Below are 14913 nucleotides of genomic sequence, written 5' to 3' on the forward strand. Positions count from 1 at the left end.
AAATGAGCCGAATATTTGACTCCAGACATGTTTTAGATTGATTTAGACCACAAGAGAATGAGTTGGTGCTAATTTGTCCGAGGTTAGGCGACAACCCTGCCTGACCTTCCACCTGCAGCCTTGCTGCAAAGTTGAGTGACTACCTTTCAGCGAAGATTTTTTAACGCAATCTTCCAGCAAGCTTGACATTTGGCGGTTGTTTTGAAAGTTTGCCGCAAAATTGCCGCAAGATTGCAAATCAAGCCTCGTAAGGTTTGAATCTGCAACCTTGCATCGAAATGCAAGCTAGTAGGCTGTTTGGATACCTCCTGAGTGTGTTTAACGACACATCGCCAGATTTATACATGGATCTTGAAGGTCGCAGTCTAGGGGTGGCAAGTTTTGGGGGCGACAAAAAATGTACGAAGAAAAAAATGGAAAGGGGTGCCGCCGCGAACGCCGCGCGCCCCGTGCCGCCAGAAGGGCGGTGCGGCGACGACGTAGCGAATCAATCCAGAAGAATTGGGTGCTGTAGGTGATGTCTGATGCCTATACACCGACAAATAGAAGTAGATGGCGAGAGAGCCTGAAAATCTGCATTCAAAAGTTGGGTAAGTGATTTACGCGAACGGCATGACCCCCTCCGCCCTCTCCCCCTCCGTGATAACAAGATGTGGGGCGGCAATTACATAAATCCGGTCATGGACTTTTACGTTACAACTAATTACCAATGAGACTGCTAGTCCGCAGCCCCCCCCCCCCCCCCACTTTCGGAAATCAAACTTTTCACATCGTCAGAATCTTTTCCTGTGTTAGTACCTTCTTGTTCCGAAAAAAAAAATTGTCCTGCTTCCTTTATGGGTCAAATCTTTTAAACGGAACGGAGGGGGAGGGGATTTTAAAGACATGCAACTCCCCCTTTTCATGCCGTATTTTGTGATTCCTTTATCATGATTTTGTTCTAATTTTTTCATATTTTGTTCTTTGCGATAAAAAAAGCTAATAGCTCTTAAAGGAGTAAAAAAATTTCCTACACGCTATAGCGGAGACGGGGTGGAGAAGCGATTGAAACACTTAATATCAAGAGTACCTACTCTGTATGAATCATGACACTAGCGCATACCTACCCTCGGGCAAGATTTTGAATATTTTGACTGTAAAAAAGTCAAAATTATAAAAAAAAGAAGTAAAAGAAATAGAATTTGCGGAGAAAATAGCAGACAAGTTAAGTTAACCTTGGGAAGTTTATAGCGTTATCACTGATCACCCGATGACTATGAAATAAACTGAGTTTACCTACCTAAATAACGTAGTCACATCTTGAGCCAATAGTTTTGAAGTTACTAAGTACCTTTTTATGACTCAAAGTTAGACAAGAAGTTCAATGCACATTCACATTCAAAATTGGATTTCTCAACCCTGGATTGGTGACAAAAGATAATGTGCCGTTAGTCGAGCTCAAAACTAGGTGCTTGAAACTGTTTTTCTAAAATGTAAGTTGATTCCTCTCGGTTTGATTATGTTAAAAATATTCTAAATTAAGTATTGAATTTTTGCATTATTAAAGTGTGTGATTTCAACTCGTTCAAAGACGGGTTTAAAGTCATTTTATTTTAATATATTTCTCCGTCGCTCTGAAAATACAAATATATCAAAAACTGCATCTTTCAATATTATAGTTTTGAGCTTTTTACTGCATTTAAATTGCTAAACTATAATTTGACAGCTTGCATAGTATATCATCTTATGTATTCTTCCAACCTGTAGGCCTCGTTTCTCTTGAGCAACGTGTAAATGACCCAAAAGAGAATTTGGTGTGTAAGTATTTTGTACTCTCTAGTAACTTCTGCATTTCTCGCTTAAGATCCTGATAACAATTTTACTGATGTAGGTAAGTACCTATGTGTACTTGCTGTTTGCAATCTCCGCAATTACTAATTGCAGACTAAAACCTCTCCTTGCTCTGTTCTGAAAATGTTCCTTGATATGGAAAAATTAGGTGTTTCCAGTGAAAACTAGTAAAAGTCAAGTTTTAGTTTAGAATTCGATCAGGCTCTATCCATTGAGTTCTTAAAGATTAAAATAAATAGCAAAGAAAATAAAGTACCTGCGTACATGAGCTAGATGAATTAAAAATAGCAAACAGTAGGTAAAGTATTAAGTAAAAAAATTAATTAATTAGGTAAAATAAAAATGATTTTAAAAAATCTACCTAATAAATAACGAAATAGTATGAAATCTAGGCATTAGGAAAAATAGCAAGTAAATTGGTATGTATCTCATAATATACAGGGTGTTCGAAAAGTCCCCTCCCCCCCTCTAACTTTTGACCTAATTGAGGTAGAGGTTTGAAACTTGGAGGGTGTTCCTAGATCAAAGGGAGCTACTTTTTGACCCCCTCAAAATTTTTTTGGGGGGGGGGGGGTTACGGACCCTAACTTTTAATTTTCAAATAGGAAGACCCCCTTTGTGATACCTCGTTTGACAGAGCATAAAAAAAGAAAATTTTTCGCGCAAACCCGAAGCCATTATCTCTAACGGTTTCAAAATTGCGGCCGGTCAAAGTTCCAAATGGCCGAAAATTGGCACCTGTGCTATTTGCACATGGATTTGCTTGAAACTCGGTATCTGGAGGTATTTTGGCACGAGAAAAACGAATTTGACGTTAGATTTTCAAAAAAACCCTAATTTTTCAAAATGGCCGCCGGTTTAGGCTCAAAGTGGCCGAAAATTTGACAAACTCGATTTTTTGCCAATGGATTCACCTGAAATTCGGTATCTGGGGGTGTTTTGACCCGAGAATAACGAATTTGACGTTAGATTTTTAACCAAACCCTAATTTTTCAAAATGGCCGCCGATTAAAGTTCAAAATGGTCAACAATTGGCAACCTCGACTTTTTGCTGATAGATTCGCCTGAAACTCGGTGTTTGAGGGTATCTGGGTGGGAGACAAACGAATTCGACGTTATTTCACCGAGTTTCAGGCGAATCCATTGGCAAAAAAATCGAGTTTGTCAAATTTTCGGCCACTTTGAGCCTAAACCGGCGGCCATTTTGAAAATTAGTGTTTTTTTTTAAAAATCTAACGTCAAATTCGTTTATCTCGTGCCAAAATACCTCCAAACACCGAGTTTCAAGCAAATCCATGTGCAAATAGCACAGGTGCCAATTTTCGGCCATTTGGAACTTAGACCGGCCGCCATTTTGAAACCGTTTGAGATAATGGCTTCGGGTTTGCGTGAAAATTTTTTTTTTTTATGCTCTTTCAAACGAGGTATCACAAAGGGGGTCTTCCCATTCGAAAATTAAAAGTTAGGGTCCGTAACCCCCCCCCCCCCCCCCAAGATTTTAAGGGGGTCAAAAAGTAGCTCCCTTTGATCTAGGAACATCCTCCAAGTTTCAAATCTCTACCTCAATTAGGTCAAAAGTTAGAGGAGGGGGAGGGGACTTTTCGAACACCCTGTATTGTACAGTGTAGCGGAAAAATCTAAGTAGATTGCAGAAATTCTAGTTTTTCGTTAAAATCGAAGTTATACACCGATTTTTCGTCGCGGTATTCAGCGCTCGGTTTAGCTTAAGGGTTAAGGTCCTTGGCTATTGTTAGGTAGGTTGTAGGTTCAAACTCCGACAAAGGTGAAAAAAAATTCTATCGCTAAAATATACTGGATTAGCCTCCGAGAGGTTAATATGCTTCATTTTTTACGGTTTCGGTGAGTTTTATCGTACTTACCTAATCATTTTATTCGGGGGAAAAAGGGCTCTTTTCCAACATCTTCTGTTACAAGCCCCGGTTTGCGCTATCCAGGCTGAAAAATTCTAATCCGTGCACCACACTACTTAGTTTGTGTAGTACACCAACCTAATTAGTGCTGAGCGCAGTTTAGTTAGTGTACTCCACTAATCCGTTAGTGCTGTGTGCGCAGTTCAGTTAGTGTACTCCTTAAATTTTTGTTTGTGTACAGCACTAATTAGCATATGCAGGACTCTAGGTAACCGTAATCTCAGAAATTTGAATTAGTGCTCACAGCATAAAAAATAGCTAGCTCAAAATCAGCTTTGTCAAGTTAGTGTAGTAAGCCCAAATTTGGGCGTACTACACAGACTCTTTTTTTGCAGTGTAATGGCAAGATAAAAGGAAGCCGGCTGCTCTCTAGCGGGACTGCGGAAAAGTGGCTTGGTTCAAACACAGAAGGGAAATATAATTAGTCTTCTCTGTGCTTTACAGTAAACTGTAATCGAGAAGATTTCCGAAAGGTGCATAAAACGCAGTGGGGAGAGATTAAGATTTGGCAGAGATTTTCCTAACTGAGTGGGCAACTGATGGGAGCTCATCATACGCTCCTCAGTCAAAACTGCGTGTCACTACAGCGGATCGATGCATTCTCTACCCCAGCGATTTGTCTAATGAGCCAAGTTGGCTTACAAGTGAGTGATGAAAAAGGGACCGACTTCCAAACTTAAAGCTCTGTGATGCTTGACGATTAGAGCAGCGTGAAGGCATATGTAGATGAGGTGCAATTTACTTGCAAGAGAAGTCCTTAAACCTGCCATGTCCTCAAGTTAAGTGATTTCGTTGCAAATTAATTTATCACCGTCTGAATATAGTGTTTCAACGAATCGCTATAATGTGATTTATAAATATCATTTTATCGTAGGTATATTTATTCAAACACCTAAACTTTATCGTAAATCTCTTCACGATATGTAATGAATAGGTACATATATTCAGAATCGATTTGTCGTTATTATAAGGCATCTTCAATTAAATAATTGATTAATGATACCACGTGGGGAAGACTGTGATCCTAAAAATCTTAGCTTACCTTCTCGTACCACGTAGATACATGCAAAGATTAAAAAAAAAAAATAAAAGGAGAAGTTGCATGTATGTGATCCTATGCAACTTTGGTAAAAACCCATAAAAAGAGGTGTTACATGAAACATATGCGAAGGTACATTTCATTAAAAAAAAAAAGGAAAGATATTCATCTCAGCAGAGATAAGATATATTAGAAGAACACCGTTTTTGTTTATTTTTATTGACCACGATCGGTTGCATGGAATGACATAAATGTAACTTGCTATTTTTGCCACCAGAGTTTGCATGAGGTCACATTGTATGCTATTCGGTTTAAAATAATTTTATTAAAACCCCGTTTTGCATATAATATTTCCTGTTGTCACTTAAGAAAAGTATGACATGTGCTGCAAATTCACATATTTTTTTCATTGTCATACGACCACTCTCATGCATCAACCTAAATCCTGCGCCGAAAATGCGTTGCCAGAGCCGCCTCACGCAGCCCAAGGTTGCCGAAAACACACGTTTTTTTAACCTAATTTAGCAATACATGAGTAGGTTCCGTCATTTTCATCCAATAGAATTCAACCTTAGGCTTGCATAGATGCTTCTAGAAACATTGTTGCGCTCGTATAGAATTTTTAAAAAAAAAAAAAAAAAAAAAAAAAAAAAAATTCGTTAAATTACATACAGGGTTATCCAAAAGTCACCTACCACCCCTGTAACTTTTTTCCCAATTGTGATAGAAGTTTGAAACTTTGGCAATGTTCCTCGGTCTAAAGTAGCAACTTTATGGTCCCCCCAAAATTTTGGGGGGGGCGCCCCCCCCCTAGGGGAGGCGGGGGCTAACTTTTTTTTTCAAATGGCAACCCCCCATTTGTGATACCCCATCCGAAAGATAATAATACAATTTTTGGCGAAAACCGCAGGTCAAAATGTTGATTTTTGACAAAATGGCGGCCGGTCAAAGTTCAAAATGGTGGAAATTTGGCATCTCCGTTTTTCATCGGCGGATTGGTCTGAAACTCAGAATCTTAGGGTTTTTCGGGACGAGAAAAACGACTCTGGCAATAGTATTCCAGAGAAGTCATTCCTTTTCAAAATGGCAGCGGTTAAAATGGCGGCTTAGAGCGGGAAATGGATATTTAGGCTGCTTGTCGTTGGATTTGTATGAGACTTGGCATCCGGGGGTATTTCGGCACGAAAAAAACGAATCTTTCATTGGATTTTTGAAATTTCGAAAAACTTTAGAATGGCGGCGAGAAAATGACAGGAAATCCATATCACGGCTGTTCACCGATGGATTAGCACGAAAGTCGATACTCTGGTGGTTTTGGCTCGAAAAAAATGAATCTTTCATTACATTTTTGAAATACTGAATATTTTAAAAATGGCGGCGGAAAAATCGGTGTTATGGCCGGTGTTACGGCCGGTATTATGGCCGGTGATATGGATTTCCCATAATTTTTTCGCCGCCATTTTAAAGTTTTTCGAAATTTCAAAAATCCAATGAAAGATTCGTTCTTCTCGTGCCGAAATACCCCCGGATGCCAAGTCTCATACAAATCCAACGACAAGCAGCCTAAATATCCACTTCCCGCTCTAAGCCGACATTTTAACCGCCGCCATTTTGAAAAAGAATGACTTTTCTGGAAAACTATTGCCAGAGTCGTTTTTCTCGTCCCGAAAAACCTCAGGATTCTGAGTTTCAGACCAATCCGCCGATAAAAAACGGAGATGCCAAATTTCCGCCATTTTGAACTTTGATCGGCCGCCATTTTGTCAAAAATCAACATTTTGACCTGCGGTTTGCGCCAACAATTTTCTTTTTTTATTATATTTTGAATGAGGTATCACAAAGGGGGGGGGGTTCCTATTTGAAAAAAAAGTTAGGCCCTGCCCCCCTAAATTTTGGGGGGACCGAAAAGTTGCCAAAGTTTCAAACTTCTATCTCAATTGGGAAAAAAGTTACACGGGTGGTAGGTGACTTTTGGATAACCCTGTATATGTGTACATATGCAATAGAGGGTTAACAAAAATATTGCTAAAAAATTTTACATTAAAATGTGAGAAACATTTCCATACTTAAAATATTGCCGAAACGTCAACATTGCCGGCTTGCCGAATGGGCAGCTTGCCTATACAAAGAATGATGAATTTCCAAATTGACGTAGAGACTCAGGAAAAAAGTTATTTTCCTGGGTTATCGTTCATCAGGATCCCGACTTTGACGGTATCAAAGCCCCCTTGACATTTGCAGATGCAATACAAGGGGTCCGTAATATTGTAAAATTTCCAAGTTTAGAGCCCCCCTGTATCACATTAGCAATGTTTGGGGGACTTCAAGACTGCCAAATTCGGAATCCTGGTGGTCGATAATCTGTGGAAACACATTTTTCCTGAGCTTTTACGTCAATTTAGTGACATTCAATTTTGGGGAGGGCGGCCCTGTCCCCCATTTGTAGGGGTCAAAACCTCCCCTCAAAATGATCCCCTAAAAAACTTCTGCTCGCCAAAATAAATTGTTAACCTTTGAGAGTAATTTCCCAAATTTTCATTAAAATTGATCAGTTTTTAACTAATTTATCGATTTTTGTCACTTTATCCATAAATGATCATGATCAACGCACTGCTCGGTGAGATGAAAATAGTCAAGAGAAGGTGGATTTTGAGTAACGAGATAATATTTCCGGCAGCAGAGCATGGTTTGGGTACGTGAGAGATTAAACGCCAGAGATGGGTGGCAAGCAGTAGCCTTGTGATGAATGACGACTTCATCCCCCTATTATTTGTTGCCTCGTCGTGACTTGCCGGCGAGAATAAACTACGTGTAGAGTGAAAATATTTTCATTTCATTTTCATTTATTCCTTGTGGCTCGAGTCCCTCGTTCGTTTCCACCATGACAAGGTTCACTCCATTTAAACGGCATTCAAGGATGATCAAACACGAGCATCTCAGAACAAGAAGAATAAATTGAAGCCGGATTCAAATTCAAGGACGGTCAAAAGGCATTCTCGTCCGTTAATAACACTGAGGGAGAATATCAAGGCAACGTATGGCTCATGAAAGAAGAGACTTAGGTAGTCTGGTAACTGCATGTATCACTTGTCTGGTTAAAGGTGAAATTTTAATTTCATCTTAAATATACATCCTAGGTATTCTGATGTGGTTTTGCACTATTTGAATGTGATTACCTACAGTTTAGTTCTCAGCATTCTACGATAAAAAAAAAGTTTACTACATATAAGGCGGAGCGGCCTTGGATCAAGTAGCCGTTTACTCAAAAAGCATCGACTAGTGACGGAAGTTTGTTCCAGCAGAATAGAGTTCGATTATATCAAGTACCTACACGCGTTACCTCAAACTAGCAATCCACGTGTATTTGGAGTGAGAAAACGTTTACTTAAAAGTAGAAACATTCCGAGACGCGAAAATATTTACTGATATTAAGTTATCACCTTCGGTTTGAAAGAAGTACCTGTGATCTTGATCTTTGTAAGTCATAACCGTCTACTTAAAGTCAGGAATAGTCCAGTAAACGAAGCGTATAGGGGCCAATTCAAGCATGTCTCGTCCAAACCGCATATCAATATCTACAACCGTTCTCACGATATTAACGACAATGACGTACTCAGTGCGGAGGTCATTAGGGAGTCTCTTATTTTTTAAAGTTGAGAAAGATTCAGTGGCAGTTCGAGCCAAACGCTCAGATACACGGCAAAATGGCCTAAATCCGTCCTTTCTTGGGCGCGCACCATATGGAAGTAGGCGCTGAGGACGTCCAATGAAAGGTTGGGGGGATGGGATCGAAGCAGAAATGTTAAGGTGCTCAGTGCCCGAAGGGTTATGGTGGATGAGTATGCTGCACGATATGAAAAAATCAAGAATAGTCCAGTAAACGAAGCGTATAGGGGCCGTTTCCGGCCAAAAATTAAAATACGGCCGGATTTAGGCCCGATCGATTCTTCATATGAAAAGGTGTTTTTCGCCGAAAGTCCCCATGAATCCCCTGGGGGGATTCCGCACAGTGGTCCGATGAAGTTGAAAATTGGACATATTTTCAAAAATTCACTGCGGAGCGAGAAATAAACTTGAAGAGCTCAATTTTTTTTAAACTGTAGGTAATTGAGTCTACTTTTCGAAGAAACTGTAGTTATAAACGTCAAAGTAATTTAAAAAGGTGAGTAAAATTGAAAGAAATTGAAAATTGAGAATTATTGACCGGCATTTTCCGTATTTACGTCCTTATGAGGACCCGGATCGAAAAATATCCTTCAGTAAAAGTTGTAGATCGTTCTTTTAGCATTGATTTGGTATATTACATTGTAGGTTTATCTTTAAAATTGAGGGAGTAAAAGCGCAAAAACGGAGCGGGTCGACGCGCGGCCGCCTATTTTTTGAATCGTAAACTGGCGATTTTAGGTGGCACATGATGGCAGTGATGCTTAATTCACCTCTACTCGTCTGCTTACGACCAAAATTAATCGGCCACCTATTTTTTGAATCGTAAACTGGCGATTTTTTTTTTTTTTTTTTTTTTTTTTAGAAATTCATGCGTTTTCTGCATAGAGTACATAGAGTTGTAATGTAAATGGGAGAGCTGGCGGCATGTTCTGCTCGACGAATTCCGAACCCGGTGTGCGCCGAGTTCGGGTAGCTTTTTTGATACATTTTCGATCCAAAATGGCGGTGTGGAATACGTGGTAATTAATATCTCCTTTGTTGTTGTTGTTGTTGTTGTTGTTGTCATCGGATGGCCGGGTACCCGTGTATCGCAAACAATCGATTATGTATCAAAAAAGTGCCGCCATTTTTGGGTCCTAAGCCTCTCCATGGGACCCAGTGGCCATACTCTCTTAATATAGGTACTCTACCGGCGTCACAGAGGAGTCTCGGAATTCGGGACATGGAAAATGCTTAAAAGTGGCGCCAGCTCTCCCAATTACATTACGACTCTATGTACTCTATGGTTTTCTGTAAAGAGTTACTTAACCCACAAAGCGCGGGCCCGCCCGCAGACTTAATCGCCGGGCCCACCTCAATACCCTGCAAAGGCTCGATGAGGGGATTTCATTTCAAAATTTCAGGAGTGACTGGGCCCCTTAGAGCCGTGGGCTTGCCTTCAGTGCGGCCCTTCATTTGCGCCATTGCTGTTGAATCATTCAAACTTTGTAAATGTTTACGCCCGTGTGAGAGGAGCGGAGGGCTAGAGTATGCCCGAGAGCGCTCTCAAAAGAGGAGAGCTGGTGGGGACGATTAGCGGTCGCGGATGATCGCAACGTCCATAGCGATGGCCCTTTGAGGAAAAGAGGAGGGGGGAGGAAGGTCCCACCGAGATACTCAGAAGGGCTACCAGCCGAGAAACTCAGCCGCGATGAGAGGAGAGGGAGAGGGAGAGAGCTCAGCCGAGATGCTCAGCCGAGATGAGAGAGAGAGAGAGGGAGCTCAGCCGAGATACTCAGCCGAGATGAGAGAGAGAGAGAGAGAGCTCAGCCGAGATACTCAGCCGAGATGAGAGAGAGATAGAGCTCAGCCGAGATACTCAGCCGAGACGAGAAAGAGAGAGAGAGAGAGCTCAGCCGAGATACTCAGCCGAGATGAGAGAGAGAGAGAGAGAGCTCAGCCGAGATACTCAGCCGAGATGAGAAAAGAGAGGAAGAAAGAAAATCCCACCGAGATACTCAGAAGGGCTACCAGCCGAGATACTCAGCCGCGTTGAGAAGAAAAAGAGGAAAGAGAAGTATTTTCCCAACCGAGAAACTCAGTCGGGTCTAAGAGAGAGAAAGAAAGAGAGAGGTCCCAGCCGAGATGCTCAGCCGGGTAAAAAGAGAGAGAAAAAAAGAGAGAGGTCCCAGCCGAGATGCTCAGCCGGGTAAAAGAGAGAGAGAAGGTCTTCACTGGAGGAGCAGCGTTGATCGAATGAAGAGAGCCTTGATCAGGAGCGCAAGCAGAGGACTTGACTGATCGAAGAGCGATGATCGAGTGATGACCGCACGCCTGGCGGCTGCCTTTTTATAGACGACACGCGTGGACGCGTCGGACGCGGCCGGGAGCCGCGCCGCGGATCGGACGGACTTACGTAACCGGTTGGACCGGTCGCCGAGTCACGGCGGCATGGCTGCCAAGTTGCGCAAGTTGCGTAACATAGCCGCCGGCTAGTTACGTTAATGCCGGAAAATCGTTGCGGCGTTAACATTTTCCCCCGCCTTGAACCGATGGGTTCAAAGAAGAGCTGAAGTTTGGTAGCTTGTTAATAGTATGAATTGAGAGCCTAGGTTGTCTAAATTTGGTTAATTAAAGATTTAATAGAGATTGAAAGGTTTTGAACTACATAGATTTCGATGAGTAGAGATAAATATGAAGCAATAAAACAAGAACACATTAAAAGGATTTCTTGTGGTCGTGCTCGATTGCCCGTTTAAGGGACCTCTGAGCCGCCTTTTTTGCTTTCTTCGACAGCCACCCGGAGCGGATGGTGGCGCCGCTGGTCGAGCCTTGCAGCGAGGGGTCTGAAGCCGCGACGGATGTGGGTTGGTCTGGTTCCGCGACCGGTGCGGGTGGGGCTGGCACTGTGATGGGTGTGGGTCGCGTTGGAGTCGTTGCCGCGGGCCGCGGGGGCGCGGGCATCGGCGCGAGGTGGAGTAAACCCAGTGAGATGAGGAATGAACCCAGCCTCTTCAGTAGGGCTGTCAGCCGAGTTGCTGGTTGTTGGAGTTGTTGGGTTGTTGGACTTGGAGTTGGAGTTTGATCCTTTGTGGATAGGCAAGATAGCAGCACCTTGGGGTTGGGGCCGAAGGTTGGCGTTGGGCCCATGAGGACGTATCCGAGGGTCGTCTCTATCGCAACGGGTAGTCCTGGACCCAAGGGAACTGGCGCGCCCTGGACTATGTATGGAAAGAGGTCCGCGCCTATGAGTATGTCGACGGGACCGACGGCATCGAACGATGGATCCGCTAGAGTCCACCCTTGAACTCGCTGCCGAACTGCCTGGGCGATGGCGGTTGATGGGGTGGGATTGGTGATGCGGTCGACCACGACCATGCGGTGATTCTTCGAGATGGTACGCTGTCCTAGGCCAAAGACGGTGGCGTGACCGTACCCGTAGGTCTGCACAACCGATCCAGAGATCCCACTGACCTCATCAGGGCCAGAAATTAGTTTTAGGCCGACTCTTTTGGCGCATTCGTAAGTGAGGAACGTGCCTTGGGCGGCACTGTCGAGGATACCTCTAACGATGTGAGAACCGCCTTTGGTTTTTATCCTCACCTGCACGGTTGCAAGCAGGACAGTTGAGCTGGGACCCTGACTGACCATGATCTTAGATGATGGCTCCGAGGACTTTTCTTCGGCGCCATGGAGTAGGGTGTTATGTCTCTGCTGACACACCCAGCATGTGTTGTCAGACGGACAACGGGGAGTGCCCGGGTCGTGTTTGGACAGGCAATTGTTGCAGAGTCCTTTTTCGCGGGCGAACCTTTGTCTGTCGGCAGGAGATTTCCGTTTGAACGCCGGACACCAGGTCAGTCGATGGCTCTCCGAGCATTCAGGGCACTTTTGGAGTCTTGGCTCTTGAGATTTCTTGCTGGGCTTACTCTGCTGCTTTGGAGGATCTTCAGGAGGTAGCCGGTGAGAGGCTTGCTCATTTTTGTTGTGAGGCTTAGCCTTTTCTTCATGCGTCGTAGATGGGGCGCTGGAAGAGGGAACCGAGACCAGAGCCTTGGTCTCGACCTTGGTTTCCGTCTTTGAGGCTCGGGCGGAAGGCCGTTCTTCGAAGGCTACGGACTCTCTTTCGAGGAAGTCTAGGAGTTCCTGCACCTTGGGATATTCAGTGTGGATGCTCGAAATAGTCACGTTAGGATCGCGTGTATCTCGGCGATAGTCTTCGAATCGACTGGCCAAGTTGTCAGAGAGTTTCCTCATAACGGAAGCCACTAAAATTCCGTCGTAGGCGGAGGGAGGATGGCCTACTGCCTCTAGAGCTTGAGTGTGCTCTCGGATTTTGTGGAGTAGCACAGAGATTTGCTTTCCTTTCTTAGCTTCAGGCAAATCGAGCAGACCGTTGTAATGCAGAAAGATGTGCCGGCGGTCGGATTGATATCTTTTCACTACGAGGCCCCAGGCGACAGTGTAGTTGCCTTCAGTAAGATCAAGTTCTTTGATCATGCTATGGGGCTCTCCCTTAGTGTATTTGAGAAGATAGCTGAACTTTTCAACGGCGTTCAAATTTTCATTGCGGTGAACGGCTAAACGGAAGACGTTGTACCAAGAGCGCCATTCTTCCGCTTCGCCATTGAAAACCGGGAGTTCAAGCTTAGGGAGCCTGAGAGGGGCTCCTGAGTTGGAGGAACGGTTCATCGAAGCCGAGGTGCTCTTTTCAGTTTTAGCGAGAAAATGCATCTGGGCTTCCCTTACAAGCCTGTCGCCTTCTTGCAGCAAGCCGTCAACGTTGATTAGGTGTTGCTGGATCTCTATGGTCGAGTTCAGCTCCACAGCTTGATCGCCGTATTCATCGAGGCGGTCTTGCAGAGTAGAGAGGCGATTGTAGGTAGGCCGCAAGGTTTCCGCGTTTTCTGGGGTTAAGGTGTCCCGAAAACTATCGCGGATCGATCTGAGACGTTTAATGATAGAGGTCATCTTTCCCTCAAGAGAGGAGCCGGGAGGCGGAGGATCGTCTCCTGGCATGACGACGAGAGAGTGGGTTTGCAGTCGTTAGAGCTGAATCACCGAATTTTTAAGATAACTTAAAATATCCGGCCCGAGGGACCAATGTTTACGCCCGTGTGAGAGGAGCGGAGGGGCTAGAGTATGCCCGAGAGCGCTCTCAAAAGAGGAGAGCTGGTGGGGACGATTAGCGGTCGCGGATGATCGCAACGTCCATAGCGATGGCCCTTTGAGGAAAAGAGGAGGGGGGAGGAAGGTCCCACCGAGATACTCAGAAGGGCTACCAGCCGAGAAACTCAGCCGCGATGAGAGGAGAGGGAGAGGGAGAGAGCTCAGCCGAGATGCTCAGCCGAGATGAGAGAGAGAGAGAGAGCTCAGCCGAGATACTCAGCCGAGATGAGAGAGAGAGAGAGAGAGCTCAGCCGAGATACTCAGCCGAGATGAGAGAGAGAGAGAGAGAGCTCAGCCGAGATACTCAGCCGAGATGAGAAAAGAGAGGAAGAAAGAAAATCCCACCGAGATACTCAGAAGGGCTACCAGCCGAGATACTCAGCCGCGTTGAGAAGAAAAAGAGGAAAGAGAAGTATTTTCCCAACCGAGAAACTCAGTCGGGTCTAAGAGAGAGAAAGAAAGAGAGAGGTCCCAGCCGAGATGCTCAGCCGGGTAAAAAGAGAGAGAAAAAAAGAGAGAGGTCCCAGCCGAGATGCTCAGCCGGGTAAAAGAGAGAGAGAAGGTCTTCACTGGAGGAGCAGCGTTGATCGAATGAAGAGAGCCTTGATCAGGAGCGCAAGCAGAGGACTTGACTGATCGAAGAGCGATGATCGAGTGATGACCGCACGCCTGGCGGCTGCCTTTTTATAGACGACACGCGTAGACGCGTCGGACGCGGCCGGGAGCCGCGCCGCGGATCGGACGGACTTACGTAACCGGTTGGACCGGTCGCCGAGTCACGGCGGCATGGCTGCCAAGTTGCGCAAGTTGCGTAACATAGCCGCCGGCTAGTTACGTTAATGCCGGAAAATCGTTGCGGCGTTAACAGTAAACATAATGAAAATCGCCTTTAGTCCTCAATTCTGGAGTTGATACTTGCATTTGGTTGTTCATTGAAGCATGCTAATTAAATGTTGGATAAAAATAATCTGTTGTCCTCCATATGCCCTAGAAGAGCTGGATACACAATTGCGACCGCCATTCCCTCAATTTCACAGATTTCTTCAAGTGTCTTCGCAAACATGCAGAAAATCTGCTTCCGGTTTTTGGGAAAACATTTTCATAAAAAATTAAGAGCAATTATTGGTTTCCTAGATGTCCGGGTTCTTGATCCATGTGTGAGCATGTAATTCAGCTGAATCGCTCGATATGGCTTAAGACTCTTCATTTTTACTACTCACTAATTTTTCACCGGGCTTGGTAAGCATGAAAAAATGAGTTTTGTTATTTCTAAAAAGCCTATATTTTTGTAAGACATTA

At 44.2% G+C, this 14913-nt stretch overlaps 2 protein-coding genes across 24 annotated transcripts in view; one reads left to right on the forward strand and one right to left on the reverse strand.

Annotated features, from left to right (window-relative positions):
- The window catches only part of LOC109038096 (calcitonin gene-related peptide type 1 receptor), a 506731-nt gene that overhangs the window by 70105 nt on the left and 421713 nt on the right, over positions 1-14913 (forward strand). The gene's annotated exons all lie outside the window — the stretch shown is intronic.
- On the reverse strand, positions 11164-13464 carry LOC140226104 (uncharacterized). Its single transcript, XM_072306601.1, has one exon. It carries the CDS (start codon positions 13462-13464, stop codon positions 11164-11166), a length of 2301 nt encoding a protein of 766 aa, XP_072162702.1.

This window comes from Bemisia tabaci, chromosome 1 (assembly GCF_918797505.1).
Source record: "Bemisia tabaci chromosome 1, PGI_BMITA_v3".
Taxonomy (NCBI): domain Eukaryota; kingdom Metazoa; phylum Arthropoda; class Insecta; order Hemiptera; family Aleyrodidae; genus Bemisia; species Bemisia tabaci.